Source organism: Sarcophilus harrisii, chromosome 1 (assembly GCF_902635505.1).
Source record: "Sarcophilus harrisii chromosome 1, mSarHar1.11, whole genome shotgun sequence".
Lineage (NCBI taxonomy): Eukaryota > Metazoa > Chordata > Mammalia > Dasyuromorphia > Dasyuridae > Sarcophilus > Sarcophilus harrisii.
This window is the reverse complement of record NC_045426.1, coordinates 251,090,976-251,116,372: the sequence shown is the minus strand read 5'-3', so window position 1 is coordinate 251,116,372 and position 25,397 is coordinate 251,090,976. Positions and strand designations below refer to the sequence as shown.

The 25,397-nt window shown below is 35.3% G+C and overlaps 1 protein-coding gene across 2 annotated transcripts in view; it reads right to left on the bottom strand.

Annotated features, from left to right (window-relative positions):
- The window catches only part of PCSK5 (proprotein convertase subtilisin/kexin type 5), a 611,928-nt gene that overhangs the window by 317,664 nt on the left and 268,867 nt on the right, over window positions 1-25,397 (bottom strand). For both annotated transcript variants that reach the window (XM_031939641.1, XM_031939639.1), the window contains exon 8: window positions 484-696. In XM_031939641.1, the coding sequence (XP_031795501.1) occupies window positions 484-696 (213 nt within the window). The remainder of the gene's footprint in view (window positions 1-483; window positions 697-25,397) is intronic.

The following is a 25,397-nucleotide window of genomic DNA, read 5'->3' as shown; positions in this document are numbered from 1 at the left end:
TAGCAGAGACTGGGATTAGAAGTCAGCACTCCTGACTTCTAGCACAATATTCTCTCCACTAAATCTTCTTGATAGAATTCACATTAATCTTGAATCAAGCATTTGTGGAAGGGAATCCAGGACTCTTTGGTCAGATTCAAGTACCATCTCTAACACCAACTGCCTGTGTCACATTGGGTAAAATATTCCATCCCCCCAGGCCTCAGTTTCCTTATATAAAAAATGATGGCATTGTATCAGCTGGATTCTGGGGTTCTTTCTAGCTCTAGCTATGAGCCTCTGATCCTCTGAGAAATCAAACAAGTAAAAAGGCTCAAATACATAGTATTTGAATTTTTTTTAAAGGTGGAAAGCATTCCAGGTAGTTGATTACTCTTCTAAGTCACAGCTTGTATGCATCTATTTATTCATTCATTACCAGTCAGTTTTCTTTACCTTTATATAATGGGATTAAAAAAAAAGACATAAGATTTAAAGACGTACGATTTTCTTGTCGTAGGATTCTCCACTGCTATATGTTGTGGCCAGTGTAGATGAACACTCTTCTAGATACCATGGTTTCTTCCCACTTTCAGCAGTACTACTTATTGAGATAGTGTAGATGCTATTGGTGTACCCATCACAGGAGCAGTGGTCTTTACTTCTTCCCCCATTTCCAGATGCCCAGACAAAAACAGAGCCAAGGCCTCTTCGTCCCTGTTTGAAAACAATATTTAATGATTAAACACCTTTGGAGAAAAGCAGGGTGCTAGGTGCTAGATCTAAATTAAAACAAAACTAGTGATGACAACTTGGGGGCACAGTGGATAAAGTTCTGGGCCTGAGTAAGGAAGACCTGATTTCAACTGTTACCTTAGATATTTATTGGCTATGCAAACTTAACCTCTGCCTCAATTTTCTCAACTGTAAAATGGAGATAATAACACAACCTACCTTACAAAATAGTTGTAAGGATCAAATGAGATATTTTTAAAGTGTCTAACACAGTGTGTAGTGAATAGCAGGTGCTACATAAATGTTTTCACCCCTTTCCTCCCCAGGAATAACACACACACACACACACACACACACACAGAGGGGGGAAAGAGGGGGAAGAAGGAAAAAGAAAGAGAGAGGGGGGAAGGGAGGGAAAGAGAACGAGAGAAAGAGAGAGAAAGAGAGAGAGAGAGAGAGAGAGAGAGAGAGAGAGAGAGAGAGAGAGAGAAGCCTTGAAGGTTTACAAAATATTTTCACTACAACAATCCTTTAAGATAGTTCAAAAAAATACTGATATTCTCCTTTCAAAGAAGAGGAAACTCAGGCTGAGAAGTTGAATGACTTAGAATCATAAGCTCATAAATTTAAACTGGAAGGAATCTTATAGGCTATGAAGCACAAATCCATGATTTTGCAGATGAGTATAATGATTTCCAGAAAGGTTAAGTAATTTGCCCAAAGGCTAAATGGCTAGTGCATGTCTGAGGTGGGATTTGATTCTAGGTATCTTGGCCCCAAGTCTATAATATTTTCCAAGATTGCAAAAATCTGATTGCATCAAAATGAATGCAATGCCAGTTCTTATCAGGGCTTAAATGACTCTCTTTCAGAGAATGGTATTTGCTTTCCCAATCTAGAGTATTCCTGACACAATCATCTATCATATAATGTCCCCAGTGGGATGAACCTTGCACAATAATTGTCATTAAATTTTCAGTACAACTGTAAGAGACAGGTTAGGATTATTAATCCTATTTCCCTAGGATATCAAGAGAGTAACATTGGATAGGTAAAATTAACCTTGGATTGTAAACCAATAAGTAGTGTAGTTGAGTAAGAACATAGGTCTACTGAGACTCTGGATAATATATGGCCCAGTAAGATGTCTTTTCACCAGGAAACAAAACAAACAAACAAAAACTGCAGTTGGAGTCATTTCCTACTAAATGACTACTCCTTAGAGTTATCAGTTATTCCTTTAAGAACCTCATCATTTTGCAAGATCACATTATCTCTTGTATTTGTCTTATCAGTACTTTCTGTCCCTTAGGAACCCCCTAACTGGAGAGCAGAAAAGACAGCTCCTTCCCTAATCTCCATCTAAAGAATGCATCAAAGCAGGCCAGCTTTTCATTTGCACCAGCTACATACCCCATAATGACTCCCCCCCACCACACACACACACACACAAACACATACATTCCTCCTTTTTCAGTTTCCTTTTTTAAATTTTATCTTCCCTCATTGGATTGAATGCCCCTTTTAGGAAGGGGATGTCTTTCTTTTCAATATTTGTATCCTTATCACTTAGAACAGGGCCTGACCCATAGTAATTGCTTAATAAATGTTTATTTACTATCAAAGATAAAGATTCAACTATAAAATTACATATAAGATGACTTGGTTTTTATCCTTTGTTCTCAAAGAGGACCATGACATCTGGGAGGTGATGCCATGACATGCAAATGAATTAGATTTAAGTGAGGATGGGTTGTGCCAAGTCACCAGTCTTACTTCCTCCTTCATTGCCTGTAGAGGGTCCCAGTCAATGGGGGAACTTTGGGTAAGGTATAAGACCCTTCAGCCCAGAGGGAACCTGCTGACAATGCCTGGTTCGGCTCCCTATCTTCCCTAAGGGCTCTCGGCCTTCCTGAGAGTCAGGGGCAGTGACAACCTGTGTTGTAGCTGAAGCAGAATGGAGCAGAAGGTGGAAGAGTAATACCAGGTGGCAAACTACATACAATAGCAAGTTGTTTTTGTAACATTATATAAAAGGAAAAGTCCTTGGAATAAACACACTCCATTTTTCCATCACCCTCAGGAGCCCTGTGTCATCACTTCTCCACTAGGAAGGTATATTTTAATCACCCCGGTGTGGGGGCTCTAGAAAGCATGGTACATTTTGTTGCCCCCAACTTAGGGTCTCTAGAAAATAGGACACAACATTTTATACCCAAATGTGGAACTCCAGGTGAGGGCCTATGCAAATCAGCTCGACTGACATGATTGGCAAATTGAGTGGAGAAGTCCCTATGACCTGGAAGGGTAAGTATAGAAAGAAATAGGCAAGCAGGAAGAATCAGTAATGGTAAATTTAATCACTTTCGTTTTTCAACCGAAATCAGGAAAATACTAAGAAAAGAGCCTTCCCTCCAAGGGAAGTATGAAGCAGGCTTAGTTGGGTTAACAGAAAAGCAAGGCTTGTTGGTAACTGGAAAGCAGATCACTAAGTTCTTAGATGCTCTGGAGTGCATGTCTCAGTGGCTTTGTAAGAAGGAGAGTTTGGAGCCAGAGATGTGGAAGTTAGTGGGAGAACAACTAACTGAATACAATAGAGTAAAATTGGTTTTAAGGAATCCTAAGTTTTAAAACAAGGAAAGATTTTTAACTTGGGTGATCAAACCGGGAAGTATGAAGAGAAAAACAACCAGAAAGTTGCGTGGAGGGTACAGCACAAAGCTAAGGAAGTCTTTTTTAGTATTTTACTGATTTACAATGCTTTTTACTGCTATAGGAGGTTTGCAGGGTGTGGCCAGTTGGGTAAGAAGAGAGTTAAGTATCTTAAGTACCATTGCTGGTTGGGCAGAAAAGTAATTAAGCACCTTGCCAATGAGCTTGCTTTTTACCTTCAGAGCTCATTTTCAATTCTGCCCATACCTGAGGATGTGCCCTTAGGGTATTCCCCATCTCCTGATCCTACTCCCACAACTCCACCTTCATGTGGGGGGGGGGGGGAACAAGAAATGGGCCTGGGCTCCAGGGCCCCAGGCAAAAAACACTTGGGGCATGATGGCAACTATTATACCCAGAGAGTCTTTAAGCAAGCCTGTGGGAGAAGGGGATTGCAATTAAGGAGAATACAGCTGTATGCTGCTGGGACTACTGAAATATCCCCTGGAGAGTTAAAACCTGTCCCTTTCCTGCCTATTGCCCTTGTCTCCACACACAGTTGGCTTAACCATTTCACTTCCTGAGAGTGCTTACAAAACAGTGTCCATCCATACACTGATGTGGGAAACTGGCGAATGTGTAGCTAATATCCCAGTCGTTGGCCAAAGGTTATAGCAAACACCTATATGTCTGGCATAGGAGGATCAATAGCAGCTGAACTTGGTGCTGCCTCTTTGGGGTGGAGGTTTGGGGATGAAGCAGGGGATTTTGCTCCTTTTTAGTATAAAAAAAGGATCCTCATCAATCTAGGGGAAGAGACATCTTACAACAGTTAGGAAACAATTAAGTACTTTGACTTTTTGGGCAGGACTGCTGTAGAAGGCCTGCCAGCATTCTCACCTGTTCCCATTCAATGGAAAATTAATACACCAGTGTGGGTGGAACAGTGTTCCTTAATCAGTGAAAAAATTCAGGCCTACTGTGTACACACTCCTGAAATGCAGTTTGGTGATATTTATGCACATTTTGACTCCCAACCACAGAATCCAAGATCAAGACACTCCTCCAAAAACAAAAGCCACAGGTAATCCTAGAGAACTTCTAAATTTAGCTCTTTATACACTTAACTTCTTGGTTTTTGATAAAGATGCACTGGCTCCGGCAGACAGGTTTTATAATCCACTGGAAGGGCAGTGTCCAGTACAAGCAGCAACACTATCTTTAAATAATCGCCAGGTGATGTGGAGAGACCCAGAAAGTGGTGAATGGAAAGGACTAGATAGGTTAACTGCTTGGGGGAGAGGGTTTGCTTGTATCTCTACAGATGGAAAAGATATCAGATGGGTGCCAACGAGCCGTATTCGCCTTGTCCATCAGAGAGAAACAGAAAAGGAGAAGACCCTCAAGGCAAAGGGGATGACCCAGGAGGCATCAGGTGGTTCCATTGCTGACTGTGCCTATCACTGAGGGAGCCTGGCACTTAACCCTTTGTGTACACATGAACATCAGAAATAATTCTAAATGAGACTGATGCAGGACTTCAAAACCTGCAGGAATCATTGGATTCCCTGAGACATGAAGTGATGACAATAGATTGGTTTTGTACTATCTCTTGGCTGCTGAAGGAGGTTTATGTGTGATGTGAATTGATAGTTATTTTTTACATCTTCCTTCTGGGACTCATGGAAATCTTTATAGTATTTTTTTTTTATCCATATTGTTTGCTATGTTACTACTTGCTTGCATGATCATGATAATGGATTTAACCACTGGTATGTATCTGCTTCAATTAAAACAAAAGAAAGTGAGATGTGGAGGGTCACAGTCAGTGGGGGCACTCTGGGTGAGGTATAAGACCATTCAGCCCAGAGGGAACCTGCTGACAATGTTTCCCCTAAGGGCTCTCAATCTTCCTGAGAAGTTAGGGGGCAGTGACAATCTGTGTTGAGATTGAAGCAGAGTGATACCAGGTAGAAGAGTGATATCAGATGGCAAACTATGTACAATAACAAGTTGTTTATGTAGTCCAACGTGCTCAGTGCTATTTTGTTACATTATATAAAGGGGAAAGTCCTTGGAGTAAATGGACTCCATTTTTCCACCAACCTCAGGAATCTCATCTCATCACTTCTCCACTAGGAAGGTATATTTTAATCACCCTGGTGTGGGGTCTCTAGAAAGCAATGGTATATTTTGTCACACCAACTTGGGGGCTCTAGAAAGCAGGACACAAGAAGAGCCATTTAGTATTTAGCTTGTATCTCCAATGGCTCATTAGATAGTTCTATCTAGATGTCCCATAGGATAATCAAACTCATTATCATAAAATGAATATGTAATTATCCTTCCCCCTACATTTTTCTTCTTCTGCTCTAGTTCCTTTGATGATACTAGTACCCTATAAATTATATCAAAATTTCACCTTTGAGTTTTCTCCCTTCTTCACCTCTAAAATTCAATTTGTTACCATGTCCTATTGATTGTTCCCTCTGAAATACCTCTTCTATTCATTCTCAGCTCTCAGCTCTCATTCTTACTGTCACACTAATTCAGCCACCTGCTACCTCTCACCTAGACTACTATAACAGACTTCTGGCTGGTCTCCTTATTTCTGATTTCTTCACTTTCCAAGCTATCATTCATAGACCTGACAAAATAATCTCCTCAATTCATATGTTATGTCACTTTCCTCTCCCAAACCCTCAGAGATTCTCTATTGTGCACTGGTGAAGGGAACTCTGGGTAAGGAAATCAAAACAGATCTGCAATTATCCTGCCACTTATAGTCTTAGAGTTTTTGGGATGGAGAGAGGTTAAATAATTTGCTAGAGGTCATCTAGCCAGGTATGTATCAGAGGTGAGATTTAAACCTAGGTTACCTTGAGTCTGAGGCTTGTTCTCTAGCCATAGCATATGTTCAATAAATGTTTGTTGAAGTGAACTGAATTATTGCTGAGTGTTTCTAAAGATTCTTCTAGAAAAGAAATGAACCAAAACTGTCTCCCCACCCACATCCACCCACAAACAGTCCTGTCTAAATTTATGAATGGCAAAAAGGAAGAGCTCTATTTCTATGTCTGCTTATTGATGGATAAGCTCTCAGAAACAAACAGGACTCTGAAAAAAAGACAGCTGCCAGACATCTATCAAATTAATCTGAAGCAATTAAGAACTCAAAGTCATTTCATCAAGAGGAACAGGAACCCTTTATTAATGTGCAGCATTTGGAGAGGCATAGAACTTAAAGGCATGTGGGAAAAAACATTAGGATACAACATTGTTCTGAAATTTAGGTTTTTTTTATTAATTTATGCTTTAAAGGGGTAGAGGAAGAAATATATTTTTGTAAATTCCCTCAAACATAATAAATTATATATTTTCCAGACGAATCTTAAATCTGAAAGCAATATGATAGAGAGGATAGAGTTAAGGTATAATTGCATAGGTAAAGAAAGTACTCTACATAGAAAATATCACATTTTGTCACATGCCCTCATTCAAAATTCAATTTTGTAAATATCTAAAAATTCTATTCCCTACTTAAAGAATATTTCGAACTAGAAAAACATTCCAATATACAAATATGGAAATAAAATTAAAATTTGTTGTTGATCCAGATTCATCATTTCAACTATGTAAAAGGATTTCATCATTAAAAATTCCTTCCATTTAATCCACATCTTATAGTTTTAGAGAACTTTCTGAGACACTAACATGTCAGGCAACTTATCCACAATAAACATTTTTCAGAAATTGGACTTGAATCCAGATTTTTATGATTTCAAGGCTGAGTCTCGATCCACTAGGTCCCAATGCCACCTGTCGTCAGTTTAATTTTACACAAAGTTTGTTTGACCCATTGGACATTGTAAATATTATTCTTATTAATGTATTTTGATGGATTTGCCTTTATCCTCCCTCTATGTACATGTACAGCCTCTCACATTACTCTTGAAGAATCACATGCAAACACACACACACACACACACACACACACACACATACACACACACACACTTTCTCTCAAAACTACTTCAAAACTGAGGCTGGGCCTAACCTTAATGGGTTTAAAGACTAATTGTCAGTTTTCTACTTGATGAATCATCAATCTATAGACTCTGAAAAATACTTAGTTTGAAAATTAATATAGCTTTTAAAAGAAAAGTCAGAAGAGGGACACCTAGGTGATATAATAGATAGACCACTGGGCTCTGGAGCCAGAAGGACCTGTGTTCAAACTTAGCCTCAGACAATTCTTAGCTGAGTGACACTGAGTAAATTGGTTAACTTCATTTGTCTCCAACAGACAAACAAAAAATATATCTCAAAATATTTGTATTCTCTCTAACATCTCAAATATTAACTTTCCCCTCAGCTCCTTATTGGGAAAGAAATCTCAGTGACCTTCTTAAGGGGCAGGAAAATTTTTTAGGTCAGGTACTAAATCTTATTCACTTTTGAATCCTCATTGCTGAGCCTCACTAAATAAATGTTAGCTTATTATATGTTAATTATATATTATGTTAAGCTCTATTAAATAAAATAAATAATAAAAATTGAGTTGGTGTCATGATTGGATGAATGAATGAATGAAAGCAATGACTAATGAAGTGATGTTGCTATGTGTCTGTGTTTGTGTCTATGTCTAATTTCTCTTTTTGTGCATCACAGCAAGACAACTCTTCACATCACTGAAGGATTCTGGACTAGCACAACATTTGCCATGTCTGATCAAATTCAGACCTCCCCAACAAAAAATTGGTACCCTAATAATCCTCCCATTAGCTTGGAGGGTAGAGTACCTTTCATTATTCCTTAATTCTTTCTGAGGAAAGTCTGTATGTCCAATCTTCCTCTGTTCTACCATTTATCCTTTTCTCTTTTCCTTTTTTTTTTAAAATGTGACATGCATTTCTGTTTTCTTCATAAGATGTTCCATGCATCTAACAGAAAATGAATGAGGCTGTCTCAAGGGTCAGAATGTTCTTCCAAAATTACCTGCCCTGGGGTGGAACCAACAAGAACTCCTACTCTTTTCCAGCTGCAGAATTATGAGGAGAAAATTGCCAATACTTTCAAGACTAGGGAATGTTATGACTAATGCATTTCTAAGATAAATTCAGTTTCTAACAAGAACACTTTCAAATAGGGAAACTGGGTTTAAGATGACATCTAGACCAAAGTACCAAAGTAATTGTTTCAAAATTTCAAGAGCAGCATATAATGAAAGTGAAATTTATCCCACACATTATTTGTTAAAAGTTTTACAGAAAACTAAGAAAGAGACCTCAGTGGACAGAAGATAGTCAGCCTTCTATATTTGAATATCCCATAATAATATCCATTCAGGTTTTTCAAATAAATGTTGACAAATAATGAGTTTATCAAGCATCTTCCAAAAAAGCATTTTGTGTTCTTTTAAATATTCAACTACTTTTCTTCAGGTTGGAGTCGTCTACATCAAGCCTCTTTTTACCATCATGTAAAATGTACACTGTCTCTTTCTATTCAGAAATCAATATTCCAAACAATCATTACTGTAAACATCACTTATAGATACAAGTGAAGTGTAAAGGGATTTTAAAAGTGAAATGTAAAGGGCTTTTAAAAAGTGAATTGTAAAGCTTCCTCATCATTCAAATGTGATTTACAAAGACACCAAAGATGAGTTTTTTTTTTCATGAAGATCTTTATGCTTTTAAGAACAGAATGTTGTAACTTGAAAGTTATGAGGTTACGGTGCTTAATAATCCCTATGATTATAATAATAATAATAATCCTTATGAGCTGTAGTGAAGTAGTAAGAACCACTATCTTGAGAAAATAGAATGATAGGGAGTATAGATCATAACAAGGGAATAGGAAGGAATCCCAAGAAGTATGACACAAATAATTGAAGACAATAGAGGACATTCCAACTCATATCTAGAGTCAGAACTAGAAATATCTGTCTTTCCATCGGTCTGTATGTCTATTTTCCTTTCCTTTCTTTTCTTCATTCTTTTTCTTCATTTCTTTTTTATTTTAAGCTTTCTTTTTCACTTTTTTCTCTCCTTTTTTGCTTCTTCTTTGTTTCCTCCCTCCTTCCTTTCTTCTTTTAATTCTTTTCTTCCTCCATTAACTGTCTTTCTTTTAGTCACTTAACAAACACTTATTAAGTATTTAGACTGGAGATTGAAAGAAAAGGATAAAAACAGTTCTGTTCTCAAAGAATTTACATTCTAATAAGGAGGAGTCAAAATGAAAATAAATAGTTATATACAAAATGTGGGCAGAGTAAATGGAAAGTGACCTCAGAGAGGAGAACACCGGTATCTGTGGCTTTATAGAGAAAGACCTCCTGCAGAAAATATAGTGTGGACTGAAATGGTTTTTTGGTGTAAATTTGATTGGAGATTGGGGTGCTATAAAAGGGAAAATAGGGATATTTTCATTTAGGGCAAAAAGACATGTTTCAGGGGCAGAGGTAGTGGGTCATAATAGAGAGGACAGTTCCTATTGTCTTTGAGTAGCAACAGGTATAGTTCAATCATGAACTCTTCACAAGTTGAAGGGGAAGGCTTTAAGTCAGATAAAAAGAGACCCTAAAAGAGGGTAGAGAGGACCATTTGATTAATAACATTTATTAAATGTCTATCAAGCTCTTGATACAGTATTAAGCATGAGATATGAAGAAAAAATAAAATGGTCTGTGCTCTCAAGACTTACAGTCTTTTGGGGAAGATAGTAAATAAATAGCTATATGTGAATAAATACAAAATAAGCACAAGGCCATTAAATACAAAATAGTTACTTGGGGGAAAACATTGTGCTTTGGGGGGATTAGAAAATAGATCTTGCAGAAGGTGATAATTAGAGTTGTATACTTTTGAAAAATTCACTCAACAACCAATGCTATCCCTTCTCATTTCCACCTTCTGACTTCCTTTGGTTCCTTCAAACCCCAGCTAAAATTTAACCTTTTATACAAAACCTTTCCCAAATTCCCTTCAATTTAGGCTTACCCTCTGTGGATTATTTTCAATTTATCCTATCCATAGCTTATTTCTGTTGATTATTTCCAATTTATCCTATCTTTAGCTTATTTGTACAGAATTGTTTGAATGTTTTCATATGAACTCCTTGAGGGCATATATTATGTTTTATCTTTCTTTGTATCTTTAGTGCTTAGCAAAGTGCATGGTAAATAGTGTCTATTAAAATGTTAATTTATTGACTTCTGACTCAATTTCCTCCTAACTAAATTGAAGGGGTCAGACTACATGGCCTCTGATGTCCCTTGCAGTTCCAGATTTATGAATTCAAGGTAAACCTTGAAGGAAAGGTGAAGAGAGAGTACATGTCAGCCTTAGGGGATGACCAGTGTAAAGAAACAGAAAACTAAGTACCATGTGTTAGCAGTCCATTTAACTGGATTGTAAAGTAAGGCAAGGTAGTAATATATATTAAATTTGGACAGACGGGACAAAATTGGGGTCTTTAAAAACCAAACAGGAACTGGCATTTTAATTCTAGAGTACACTTAACCTGATCCGTAAAGGACTTAAAAAAAAAAAACACAACTTTGTTGTTTAGTTGTTTTTTTCAGTCATCTCTAATTCTTCATGATTCCAGTTGAAATTTTCTTGGCAAGATACTGGAGTGGTTTTCCATTTCCTATTCCAGCTCATTTTACAGATGACGAAATTAAAGCAGAGTTGAATGACTTGCCCAGGGTCACACACTAATAAGTTCCTGAAATCATATTTGAACTCAGGTTTTTCTGACTCCAGTCCTTTCATTCAATCCACTGTGCTACCCAACTGCCCTTAAATTACATAACTCTTTCAATATAATCCTGTTCCTTTGTAATCCTTTATATTTTAATTTATATATTTAAAATTTTCTTCTGAGAAGGATCCCAGAGGTTTTACCAGACTGCAAAAGAGTTCATAACAAAAAATTGAGCCCTCCTTTTTTTTTTTTTTTTTTTTTTTTTTTTTTTTTTAATAGAAGCAATAGAGAATCATTAGAATTTATGGAGTTGGATGCCTCAGGCTAAGATTACCAAAGGAACAGGGAAGAAAGGGCTCTCACAAGGAGGATATCTCCCTGTGATGTCCCCAGATCTGTACCTTGGTGAAAGCTCTAATTACCTCATGCTAGTTATAGTTGTAACTCCTACTAATGGAACATGAGATGCAATATCTACAAATTTTATCAAAGGGTTCAATCAGGTACTTGAAGATTTAAACCCTAACTTAAGAAGAACTAGGGAACAATCTTGATCTTGAGGCTAATGGGTTATTTGTGAATACCAAAAGATAGAAAATGGAACTTTTTGATTTCTTTCTATTGTAGATAATGACAGAATAGAGAGAGAACAGATTCGATTAAGAGGAAATTGAAATCTAAGGTCAGCAACCTGATATGAAGGGAGCTGCTTCAAATGGCCTTATTTCTCCAGCCCCAAACCCTAGGGTACTGAAAGAATTTGCAGAAAGTTCATGAACTACTATCAATAGTCTTTCAAAAACTGAGATCAATGGAGGTGGTGGTAAAATGGAGATAGGTACAATTTGTTTTCATTTTTAAATAAAGGAACAAAGAACTACTCTAAATACTACAGATTAGTGAGTTTGATGTCAATACCTGGCTTTGGTACAATTTGCAATGTTATATAAAGTGGAAAAACAACATCTTGTAACTGATTTTACTTGTGTGATCCTAGACAAGCTACTTCACCTTTTAGATTCTAAGGTGCCTTTTAGATTTAGAATCTATTTTCTATTGTTTCCTAAAATACAAGAATGGGTTTTGCAATTCCTGGTTTGTGAATTTAAGAAGGTCAACAGGAATTGTTAGGGATAAATATGGATATTGAAATATGTCATAACAAACTAACCCAAAGAGTCTTGTTTAGTAGTCTAATATCAACTTGGAGGAAAATTTCTATGGGTACACCTTGGGGCTCTCTCCCTACTGAACTTTATCTATTCAATTTTAATTTTAATCAGTGATTTATATTAAAAACATGCTCATAAATTTGTGAGTTACTTAAAGCTGGGAGAGATAGTTAAGGAATGGAATGGCAGAATAAAGATTGTTTAAAATCTTAGCAGAAGGTCAGAATAATGGAAAGATTAAACTGAATACAGAAATAAATGTAGAGTTATATACTTAGGTTAAAAATCAACTACACAATTAAAGAATAGGGGTATATGACAAGAGTATTACAAGCAAAGAAGACTAAAGGTTTTAAATAACTGGAGATTACATATATATCAATAATCTGATCTGTTTCAAAAAAAACCCTAATTTGACTTTACACTGAATTATATATTTATATATCACTATATAGTGTATATCATTATGTGTTATACATACCATGTAAACTAAGGAACAACCTAAGCATCTATTTGGCAATTTCCTCCTGTGATTTCCCTTTGATGGTCTCTTTCCTCACTTTTTCTGATCTGTGCTGGAGCCAGCTTGTAGTTACAAGAGCTGAGAGTTAAATTTTCAGTGGGAACATTTATTTATGGTTCAGAAATTGGCAAAGCAAGGCTTGATTTATTGTTTTACTACCTGTCTTGATTTTTAAAAATGACAAGAGAAAATAATAATGAAGATTAAACTTAAAATTTAAAAGATTAAACTTAAAAGTTTAGAATCCTCCCTGCTCCCTTGATCCCTGACCCAACCAAGGAATGGTTATAAAACATTTCCTAGTATATACCATCCAGACTTGATGGAGCAGCTGGGTGCTGGAAGACCAACAGGTTGCTCATACCAGTTGGATAACTTGGGGATAACTTGGGAATCACTAATTATAATCATTTGATGAGAGGGTAAGGATTACCAGACCCGTCCATTTTCACTGTCTCAAAATCCTCCAGACCCTTTGGATATTACTACCTCCATTTAACCTATTAATATACTTTAGGGCCTCTGGACATTTCTACTTGCTTTTGTAGAAATTCCCTTAAATGTTGTCTTCTACAAATAAAGAGGGAGCTTTGTAAGGGAGAGGATACTTTCATTTTTTTTTCTATTTATACTCTAGTGCTTAGGATATAGGAAAGTTTGACTAAATGTTCTTTTATTCATCACAGATTGAGTTAAACACTTTTAACAAGTGAAAACATTGATCTTTTGAGGTACTTAAGTCATCTAGAACAGTGGTTCTCAAATTTGTGTTCTTAGCGTCTTTATACTATTAAAAATTATTGAGGATCTATCCAAAGAGGTTTTGTTTATGTGGGTCATATTTATAGATATTTGCCATATTAGAAATAAAACTAATTTTTAATTTCTGAAATAGTTTCAGATATTCCCAGGATTCATTGGACCCATTTTGAAAACCATTGATCTAGAAAAGAGGTTTGGCTAATTCTGTGAAACTTTAGAAATTATTTAGTCTAACCTTTCTATTTTATAGTAAGTAACATGAAAATAATCTGCCCAAAATTATCACTTGAAACCAAATGCTTGACTCCCAATTTAGCACTAATTTAAACTGGCTCATGCTGTCTTCTTACCTATCACTGGTGGATGAAATCATAAGATTGATATGATTTATAGACAAAAGGGACTTTAAAAAAACATCCAATCCAATCTCTTCAATTTGGAAATATACTTACACCCAGAATCAACTAAAAATAAACATGAACTTTCCAGCTTCTACATCACCAAAAATAAATAAATAAATAAATAAAGACTAAAGGCAAAATCAGGACAGCAGAGTAGTAAGAACAAGTACAATGAAAAACCTTCCAAACAACAACAAGGAACTATCCTCTTCCAAAATGAACTAGAAAATGAACCAGACTAAATCCTGATCAGATAATCCAAGAAAAAGTCAATGAGTCACTTTTCCAATACATAAGGAGAAGGAAAGTAGGCTTGTGGACACTGTTTGACGGTGTTTGAGCTGGAGTGAACTTCAGAAGTACTTCAGTGCAGGCAGATAGATTAATTTTCTGATAGGTTAAAGATTCTGGATATATATGGGTCATTTTGTACAGGGTATGAAAATAGGTACCAAGTTGCAACTCTTAGTCATCAATACGAGGGTTAAAGATACAGGAAGAATGGGGGGGGGTGCAAAGAGGAGGGAATCTGTGTCTGTGGGTGGTTTCTTAGCCTTTATTCCCCTCTTTGTTGTGATTCTTTAGTTGTTTCATTCATATCTGACTCTTGATGATCTCATTTGGGGTTTTCTTGGCAAAGACAAGAATTTACAGACAGAATTCATAGAACTCAAAAAAGAATTCAATAATCAAATGAGAGACATTGAGGAATAACTAAAAACTAAAAATAAAAAATAAAAAATAAAGATTATCCAAGAAAAATAAGAAGCTTATGAAAAAAAAGTTATCCAACTAGAAAAGGAGGTACAGAATCTTAAAGATGAAAATAATTCTTTGAAAATTAAAATTGTTCAAGAGGAAGCCAATGAAGCTACGAGAGACCAAAAAATAACAAAACAGATTACAAAGAATGAGAAAATAGAACAGAATGTGAAACATAAGAAAAATGACAGATTTGGAGAACAGATCAAGAAAAAAAAATCATAATAATCGGACTGCCAGAATGTTGTGACCAAAAAGAGAATCCTGACACAATAATGCAGGAAATAATCCAAAAAAAAATTGTCCTGGAATGATAAAACATAAGGAAAAAATAAAAATATAAAAAATCCACCAATCATCACCTCAAAGAGATCTTTGTGGAAAATACACAGGAATATTTTTACCAAATTTCAAAACCCCCAGATCAAAGAGAAAATTTTACAAGAAACAAGGAAAACATAATTCAAACATGCTGGAGCTACAATTATAATTATACAAGAATTATCAGCAGTTACAAAAAAAGACTGTAGATCTTAGAATCATATTTACAGACAATGAAAAGTACCAAGACTGTGGCCAAAAATATCATACTCAGCAAAATTATCTATAGTTTTGAATGAGAAAAAAATGGACATTTAATAAACGTGATGATTTTTAGGACTTTCTATCAACCAAATCCACACTTAACAGAAAATTTAACACATTTAAGAGTCAATATAAAAGATCAACTTGAAAGAACTTAACATGAACAATTGTTTATTTTTTTACATGGAAAAATGTATACTATATGTTTAAGATTCACATCAACAACAAGATAGCTCAAAAGAAAGATGGGCAGAATTAAGGCAAAAATAATAATCATGTTATATAAATGAAATACAGAGGAAGAATTGATACAAAGGCATTAGAGGAAAGAGGAGGGCTCATAGTTCTGCAAATCTATTCACATTGGGAATGGGTTCAATAGGTCACACTACATATATGTACCATGAAGGGTATAGCACACTGAAAAATCTATGAAGAGATAATGGGGGAAGAATAGGTGGATGGGAAAGCAAAAGGTGAGGGAAGAAGACAGGGAGGATCCTTGGGTGGGTGGAGGTTAAGTAATAACAATGCAAGTTATAGAGCAGAATTTATTTAAAGAGGCAGCAGGGATAGGAAGGATATGTGTGTGTATGTGGAGTGTGTATGGGTGTGAGTGTGTATGTATGTATATATCTACATATGTATGCATATTTTTTCTTGGGGGTGATGGGGAGGATGAAAAGGGGGAAAAAAGAATAAAGTGAATGAGATGCATAGCAGATAACTAAAGTGTATATATACTTTCTTGATCTGGTAATTTGTTGCTATGTATTTTGCTCCCTGATGTTCTGCTGGACACATGAAAATGTTCTCTTTTCTTTTGCTTTATTTTGTTTTGTATTTCTTTTCTGTTTTTCCTACTTTTTTTCAAATAAAATAAACTTTAAAAAGAATATGTTTTTGCAAGTGAAAAACATTAGAGGAAAAAATTGGAAAAAAAATAACTATGGAAGAAAAAATTGAAAAGGAAATTACACTTATCTCAAAGGTTAAAAATCTTTGCCCAGTAAATGCACTTACATAACTGAGATGTATAAGCAGAAGTTTAAAGCAAACAAAGAAGGGCTGAGGAGGAGTGGCCAACACTTGAACCTCACTCTTATCTAAATTGGTCAAAAGAAGAATGAATACACATAGAGAATAAGGTATAGAAATATATTTCACTTAGCAGAGAAATGGGGATTAGGGAGATTTAGAGGGACAGTAGATCAAGGTAGGAATTAGTCCTAAGAAAAAGCAACTCTTAACTAAGGCTATTAAAAGATATCTTTGTAGAGTTTTGTTTTTTTTTTTTTTTTTTGTAACAAAGGGTCAGAATCTGAGTGGATGGACATAAATGAGGGAATACAAAAATGATGTAAATAATATTGTACCATAAGAAATGATGAAGTGGATGGTTTCTGAGAAACCTGGGAAGATCTATTCAAATTGATGGAGAATGAAATGAATGGAATTAGGTGAACAAAGTATACAAATGACAACAATATTGTGAAAACAAACAAAACTGAAAGAATTAGGAACTGTGATCAAAATGATGGCTAACAACAATTTTGGAGCTCTAATGATAAAACACATTACCCACTCCCTGATAGCAAGGCAAAAGAATCAGAGTGCAAGACTGTTTAGATATCAAGTTACCCCATCTCTGAAATATTCAGGCCAAATTTGGATTATCAATCATTTGTAGGAATATGATAGGGAAGATTCCCACCATCAAATTAGGGACTGATAAAACTGAAAATACACAGCCATTTTTTAAATGATGTTATAGTGGAAAAAGCCTTTGACTTGGAGACAAGAAGACCTAAATTCAAATACTATCTCAGAAACTTACTGGTTGTGTGACCCTGAGATTACGCTTATCTTTCAGTTTCCCTTTCAGTAAAATGGGTTTAATAATTACAATGATATCATAGAATTGTGTAATCAGATATATTAACACTACTTATGTAGTGTTAAAATAATAATATACTAATTAATCTTTATAATAGTATTCTGCAGCATTATTACCTACTCTGTCATTTTATCTGTGTTTGAGGACATAATCTAACATATTTAATTCCTAGAAAAGCATTGTCTTCTTGTCTTCTACTTCCTAAATGAACAGTAAAACAATGTATTTCAAAAGGTCTCTGTGACAAATTTAACTTCAGATAATAAAATGCTGCAGTGGATAGACTGCCTGACCTGGTATCGACAAGACTCATCTTCCCAGGTTCAAATCTGACCTCAGACACTTATTTAGCTGTGTGACCCTGGGTGAGATCATGTAACCCTATTTGTCTCAATTTTCTCATGTGTAAAATAAGCTGGGAAAAAACAGTAAGCCACTCCAGTGTTTTTGTAAAAAAACAAACAAACAAACAAACAAAACAAATGGGGGTCACAAAGAGTCATACATAACTAAAATGAATGAACAATAATTAATAAATGTTGACATCAGAAAAAACTATGCTAATGTATCTTATCAATTGCTATTTTTTGTCTAATTTCTGCATGTATTGTTTGCTGTACCACAAAAGATAACCATAGCCTTAGAACATGAAACTTAAGAGTAACAGAATCTATGTTCAAATTTCAATCATTTACAAATTGTGCAATCTTGAATAAGTGGCTTAAATTTTCTTGCTTTCAGTTTCCTTATCTGTAAAATGAAAGGGTAGGCTTAAATTATCTTTAAGGGTGGTTCCATTTGTAGAGTTATGATTCCATGTCTTTCAAAATGCAAACAATTATTCCACTTTATAACCTTTTGTAAAAACACACACATTGTGTAATAGATCAGTTTTGTTGTTATTATTCAGTCATTTTTAGCCATGTCTGACTCTTCATGACTCCATTTCAGTTATCTTGGCAAAGATACTAGAATGTTTGCCATTTCCTTCTCTGGCTCATTTTACAGTTAAGGAAACTAAGGCAAACAGATTTAAGTGACTTGCCCAGGGGAACACTGTTAGTAGTTAGGCCACATTTGAACTCAGGTCTTTTATTACAGTCCAGTTACTTTGTTTAGTGTATCACTTAGCTCTATAGATCAGTTTACATGAAGTTAAATCATAATCTCTGTGTATATAATATTTTTCACTATAATCCCAAACACCCACAATAAGAGTGTTATCCTTGTGCCTTAAAAGAATCTTATAATAGAATGAGTTCTTTTATTTCCCACCTTCTCCACCCCCTTCTTTCTTTGAAAAATAAAGCTGCTCCCCCCCCAAAAAAAAAAACACTAAGGAAGGATAGAAAGAAAAAGAAAGTACCTAAAGAATTTGGCCATTGAAGCCAATTTATACCATTCAAAGAGGTACAGTTATCAACACACCCACACACACACACACACACACACACCACACACACACACATACACACACACACACCCCTCACCTCATGTTTTGATTAAAATGTGATCTCACAAGAGCTGTCCTTCCTCCTGAATAAATCTGCCATTTATCCATAAACAAACAAATATCAAGTTCAATGCCATGTCATCAAAAGAACATTGGATTTGGAAATATTGGACATGAGAATGAATCCTGATTTAGTTTTTTTTTATTATTATTTGAAACCTTGGGAAGATAAATTAAATTTCCTCATCTGTAAAATGAGGAGATTCAATTAGATGCTCTCTAAATGTCCCTTCCAGATCTAAAACTGAATTCATAAAAATAAATATGCTTTAAAGAAAATAATTCCATTTCCACAAATGTAGTAAGGAGGCTTACTACCTGACACATGGTGAGCATAAATAAATATTTATTGAATGAATAAATATTCAACAATAAACATTTGTTAAATGCAAAAAAAATGCTTCTATAAAAAGCAGTGACTTACCCTCATGGAGCCTGTATTCTACTAAGAAACACGGTGTGTACAGGGATAGATCAATTCAAAATAATTTGAGTAGAAAGAGAAAAAAACAGCTAGGAATGGGGATGATATGAGTAAAACTTATTTGGCAACAGACACTTATACTTTTAGAGTAATGTGCTATGGATCCCAGATTGTAAGTTTCAGAAGAAACTGGATTGTCCAATTCTTCAATTATATACAGAGAGGCTATTTGTAGTCAAAGAGGTAAGAGACTTTGCTAATGTCACAAAATGAATTAATGCTAGAAGCAAATCTCAGTGCTATCCCATGTTCCCATGCTAGCTGGGGAATTCTTGTATGTTATTTAGCTAAACAAATAGATATTTAAATTCATTCTCTCTTCCTTCCCTTACAGTTCCCAAATTAAACATTTTTTTTAAAAAAGTAAAACATATCAAGTACATTTATTGATTTTCTTCCCCCACAGCTTCTTTATATGATGTATCTGATTAATAATATAGCATATGATAAGTCTGATGATGATTTCAAATGCTTATGGGAAGCAGCAGGATCTAGTATATGTACTTATAGGTACATGCCTACATACATGCATACACTCTTATATATGAAGGGGGGAGGGAGAAGAAAAGAGACAGACAAACAGAAAGAGAGAGAAAGAGAGAGAGAGAGAGAGAGAGAGAGAGAGAGAGAGAAGGAAGGGAGGGAAGGAGGGAGAGAAGGAGGGAGAGAAGGAAGAAGAGCAGGGAAGGAGAGAGAGAGGAAAATGGAGGAAGAGATAGAAGGAAGGAATAAGAGAGGGAGAATATATGTGTTTTTCATTAGACTGCTAATTTCATCTGCTGTGGAAACTCCATATTAGCCAATATAGAATAGCATCTTCATAACTGACAGTCTTACTGATTGTCTCAGGCACAGAAAGATTTGGGACTCACTTAGACAGTATATGTCAGAAGTGGGATTTGACCTCAAACCTTAGACCTTCCTGACTCCAAGGATGAGGGCAGATGTACTATATCAATCCTTTTTTCTCCCTTTAACTGTTGGCAATATCAGTGATTATGATGACGGTTTGGAGAATCAGGGTTGTAGGGCTTCAGTTTTCAAGTTTACTTAACAAGATGATTTAGGCAATAATCTCCTTGTAAGAAGTAGTTCTCTGAGAGAAAGTTATCAAAGCCTTATTTATGTTGTTATTCAGTCACTTTCAAGTTCTCTATGATTTCATTTGGGGTTTTCTCAGCAAATACTGAAATGTATTTGCCATTTTCTTCTCTAGTTCATCTTGCAGAAGGGGAATTTGAGGTGAATAGGATGAATTAACTTACTTGAGATTGCACAACCAGCTGACCGCTGATGTCCTATAAAAGCCTTTAAATATACATTAGTTTTGTTCAAAGTTGAGTGAAGGTTCCCTCACCTACATGAGCTATTACTCAATCCATTTCAGTGTAGTGCTCTATCTTAATTTAAGTTTCTTTATATAACTTTGTGCATACTTTGAATTTACTAGCATATATACGTAATATGTCTTTCTAGTTAAATTTAATCTCCTTAAGGCATGGTATTATTTTGTATTGAAAACCCAGGGCCTATCCCAGTGCTAGGTACATACCATAGAAGGAAAGGAATACTCATTTATTAAATGCCTGCTATGTGCCAGTCAATATGCTGAACACTTTACAAATATCATGGCATTGAGCATTAAATGCTTAATATATGTTGAATTTAAATCTTCAAGCAACTGTAATTTTGTCAGTGTAGATACCCCTACTCTGAAACAAAAACTCAGGGTCACCTCCAATAGACTTTGACTAGGGAACCCTTTAAATAACCATAATAAATAATGAACAGTGCCAACAAAGCTGTTCTGAATCATCCATCCATCACAAGCAAACCTGCCATTATTGAAATGAAAAGCCAATTTCCAATCTGCCAAACATTTCTTGCATCTTTTATCATATTAAAACAGAGAGTATTTACAGAGCAAATAATCAACAGGATCTTGAGAAGATGTAAAAATCTTTGAATTTCAGGGAGCTGGAGTGAGCAACAGAGTTATTTTCAGTGTTAATATTCATGACCTCTCTTGACATTGCATAGAAATGTGCCATCAACTTTCAATTCCTAATGGGGAAAAATCTGGAAAATTTCTTGCATTAAAAAAATCAATATCAACAAAATCTATTTTTTAAAAGAACACAAAATATTTATTATCAAGAAAGGCATGCAAAAATTACTCTGAATATTGTGAAAGGTATTTGGAAGAATAGGAAAGAATAATAATTCAATTATAATGTAAAAGTTTACACAGTATTCTGAAGTTAACTTTGAGTGAATAATTCACTGTCAACAGGTTAAAACTTCTAGCCCTACTCTCAGAAGGGCTGAGAAGAAAGGGCTTTCAGAAGAAAATATCAGTTCCCATACTCTACTATTGCATTAGATTTTTACTATATTAAGAGTAATAATAGTCAACAAAATGAATGTGACTGAAGCAAAGTCATGCAAATTTTATCACCTCAAATTACAATAATGATAACAAAGACAATGATTATACAATTATAAGAAACTCATTTTCATTCATGGACTGACTTATAGAAGACAAATTCCCAAACTACAGACACACTTTAAAATGAACTTAAGACCTCAAAGGATAAACTGGACAGAAACTGGACCATTATTCCCAGGCCTGAATGGTTTCTCCCAATCACTCAAATCTAAAACTGATCAAGAAAAAATGTAATAATAATGTTTTAGATAGATGTGGTGATACCCAATATTTATTATCTCTAAGCTAAATAGAACAAAAACCTCTGAAAAATATAGAGACCCACCACTGGAGATTTAAGTCCTCTAAGAAGACTCTACATTGCTTATTATTCCCATTTTTCTTTCTGCTACTGGAGTAGTATCAAGGATATTCTCAGGGAGCACTGAGAGAATAAGCTAACATGATGTGCTAAGACTTTGTAAAAAAAAAGTACAAGCAGAAGTCATTTTAGTTATCTGTACAACAGTTTGTGCATTAGATATTAAAGAGTAATAGCAGGATAGTGAATTGTCCCGGGACTATTTCCATCTGAAGCTCATCAAAAAAAATGATAATAAGAGGACAAAGAAGATAGGAATGATGAAAACAATAACTGTCATTTATGTAGTACTTTGTTGTTCAGTCATTTCAGTTGTGTCCAATTCTTTGTCACCCCGTTTGGGGTTTTCTTGGCAGAAACACTGGAGAGGTTTGTCATTTCCTTCTTCAGCTCATTTTACAGATGAGGAAATTGAGGAAAACAAGATTAAGTAATCTGCCCAAGGACACACAGCTAGTGTCTGAGTCCATATTTGAACTCAAGAGGGTAAGTCTTTCTGATTGCTGGCCTAAATGGCCTACAAAATATGGCATGAGAGAAATGGATGCTGGAATTGCAGTCAGAGCTTGGATTCAGTTGTATAACATTGTGCAAATCAACTAGATTCTCTGAACATCAGTTTCTTTACCTATAACATATGCATTAACTACTTCAGAGTACTGTGGTGAGAAAAAAAAATAACTTTAATGAAAAGTACTTTGTAAACCTAGAGAAATATGAAAGGGACTGGCCCTTTGATTTCATTGTTATAAGAAATTCCAGATAATGAAACTACCACAGCAGGTTGGCTTTCTTGGCAACATCATTTTCAAGAGTGAAATGAACAGAACTAAGAGAACTATCATATACAGTAACAGCAATATTGTTCAAAAGAATGACTGTGAATGACTAAGTTATTCTGAGTATTATAAATACGTTTTTGTACAAAGGACCTATGAAGGAAGATGCTATCCATCTCCAGAGAAAGAACAAAAAATAGAACATGCCTAGTATGTTTTACATATATAAACATATGATATAAATAGAACTGTATCTCTATATGTATATATGCCTGCTATACATATATGCCTGGATGCAAAGATCTATCTTTTCTATCTATCATCTATCTATCTATCTTATCTATCAATCTATTTATCTAAATCTATTTCAAATGGTGACCTTGTCTAGTGTGGAATATAGAAGAAGGGAGACAGTTCAAAGCTTACAATGTAACAAAAAAATTAAATTAAATTAAAAAAGAATTGTGTAGAGCACTGATAGGTTAGATGATTTGCCTTTGGTAACATAGTCATTGTCTGGTATGGGATTTGAATGCAACTATTCCTGTTTATGTATTGACTTCTTTATTCATTAAACTATCGGTGAATCTTTATTATTATGAGTCACACTGTTCTAAATTCTTATTAGAACATAGTTTTTATTAATTTATTTTTTAAAAATTAAAAATCATGTGTGGATAGAAAGCTGAAATCTATCCCTGAAAAAAAATTAGAATGGATGTGTACTGTCTCCCATAAAAATGCAGATATCTGTATTTATATGGCAATCTTCCTTTTGTGATTTGGGTATTCAGTCACACTAGGTTGCAGATATATGCCAAAGGAGGGAAAATGAACAGATCCCAGTTAAAATCAATTTAGGTTAGATAGGACCAGCTTTTTAAAGGCCTCCTTTCCTCTTTATGCCTACTCATAAGTTGTTTCTAACTTTCACAGTACTGCCAAACTAATTTAACAGCAACCTGTCATTTGTTAACAGGCTAACTGGAATCCTCCCCCAGGATTCCAACTTATCAGATCCAAATACATGCCTCCCTAGTGGACTTGGTTAATGTCATTACAGCTATTACTGATACTTTTATTATGCAAGCCCATTCATCTCCCCCTTCTCTTCCCTCCTGGTGAACATATGCCTTTGATTTTTGGAGTGGAGAGATGTGTGTATGTGCGTGCATGTGTAAAAGAGACAATGTGTGATTATAGAGACTCTGCTTGCTTCCGGCAAACACTCCAAATATATACTCAGCAGCCGAAGCTGGTGAAGCAAAAAAGATGAAAAGGGACAGTGATGATGGGAGGGGAGGCACCAAGCAGAGTTCTCACAAGAGACTCAGCAGCCCAACATCTGATCATTAATGTCCATCAAATGTCTTGGCTTCCATCCAGCTCACTAGGCATAAAGGGAAGGAATAGGAATGGGATAAAGGCCACAGTGCCGACAGGGAGGCAAAGAGCCAAAAACTCTGACTTTCAATCCCACTATTTCAATACGTTGGCCTTACTCGTACAATGTCCAGCTTGGTATTCCCTCATCCTCCTTGGTCAGCAAAAGAGATGATTCCAAAATGTAAACCTAACAATAAGCCAAGGGACATAATATGATATTTCATGATGCTTCAGGGGCTTCCTGGAGAAAAAATTCATCTAGCCCTAGTCAGTCTATTGGTGATGAGCTTCTCCAGTCTTCTCTCAACTGGTCTTTGGACAAAAACACAGTTTGTAACTGGACTATATTCCAAGCCTTTTCATCTTACTAGATCTTATCATATAGTTCACTCTCTATTAGTCTAAGTCTTTGAAGATCATTTCCATGCAAAAATGAGACACTGGGAAGAAAAAATGATAATTAAAGAAATTTTTTTGAGGCAAACAAGATTTAAGTAATTTGCCCAAGATCACACAGCTAGTGTCTGAGGCCACATTTGAAATCAAGAAGGTAAGTCTTCCTGACTGCTGGCCTAAATGGAACAAAATATGGTATGAGAGAAATGGGTGCTGGGATTGCAGTCAAGGCTTTGATTCAGTTGTATAATATTGTGCAAGTCAACTAGATTGACAGGAAAGGAGGGCAGTCGGGTTCTTAAGAAGCAGGAAGGCATTAAACATGAAAACAAGGCATTATTGCCACTTGAAGTATTTTTTGAGATTTTCATCCTCTCAGACATGAGAAAATTTTTGTTTAAGTTGATTGTAACTGCTCTTGCTAATGGATCCTAGTTTAGGTAGGCTGGATATATATACATACATATATATATATATATATATATATATATATATATATATATATATTTGGATTTCATTACAAAGATTTATACGTTACAAAGATTTTAGTTGGGGGGGGGGGAGTTGCAGCAGATAAACCTGGTGGGAATAGGGGAATCATACTGCCCATAGGCTCTATAAGAATATCAGCTTCTCCGGTTTTTAGGATGCCTACAAATATTTTGTAAAAGCAGAGATGGCCTAGGTTATTTGGTAGGTATTCACAAGTTGAACATATTGATGGCAAGGAGAGTAAGACAAGTAAATTCCCTAATGAATAAAGAGCCAAAGGATGGGAATAAAAATAATCTTTAAAAGAAGAATTTGAAACTAAAAGAAAAACGGTATGAAAGACTGCTCCATATCAA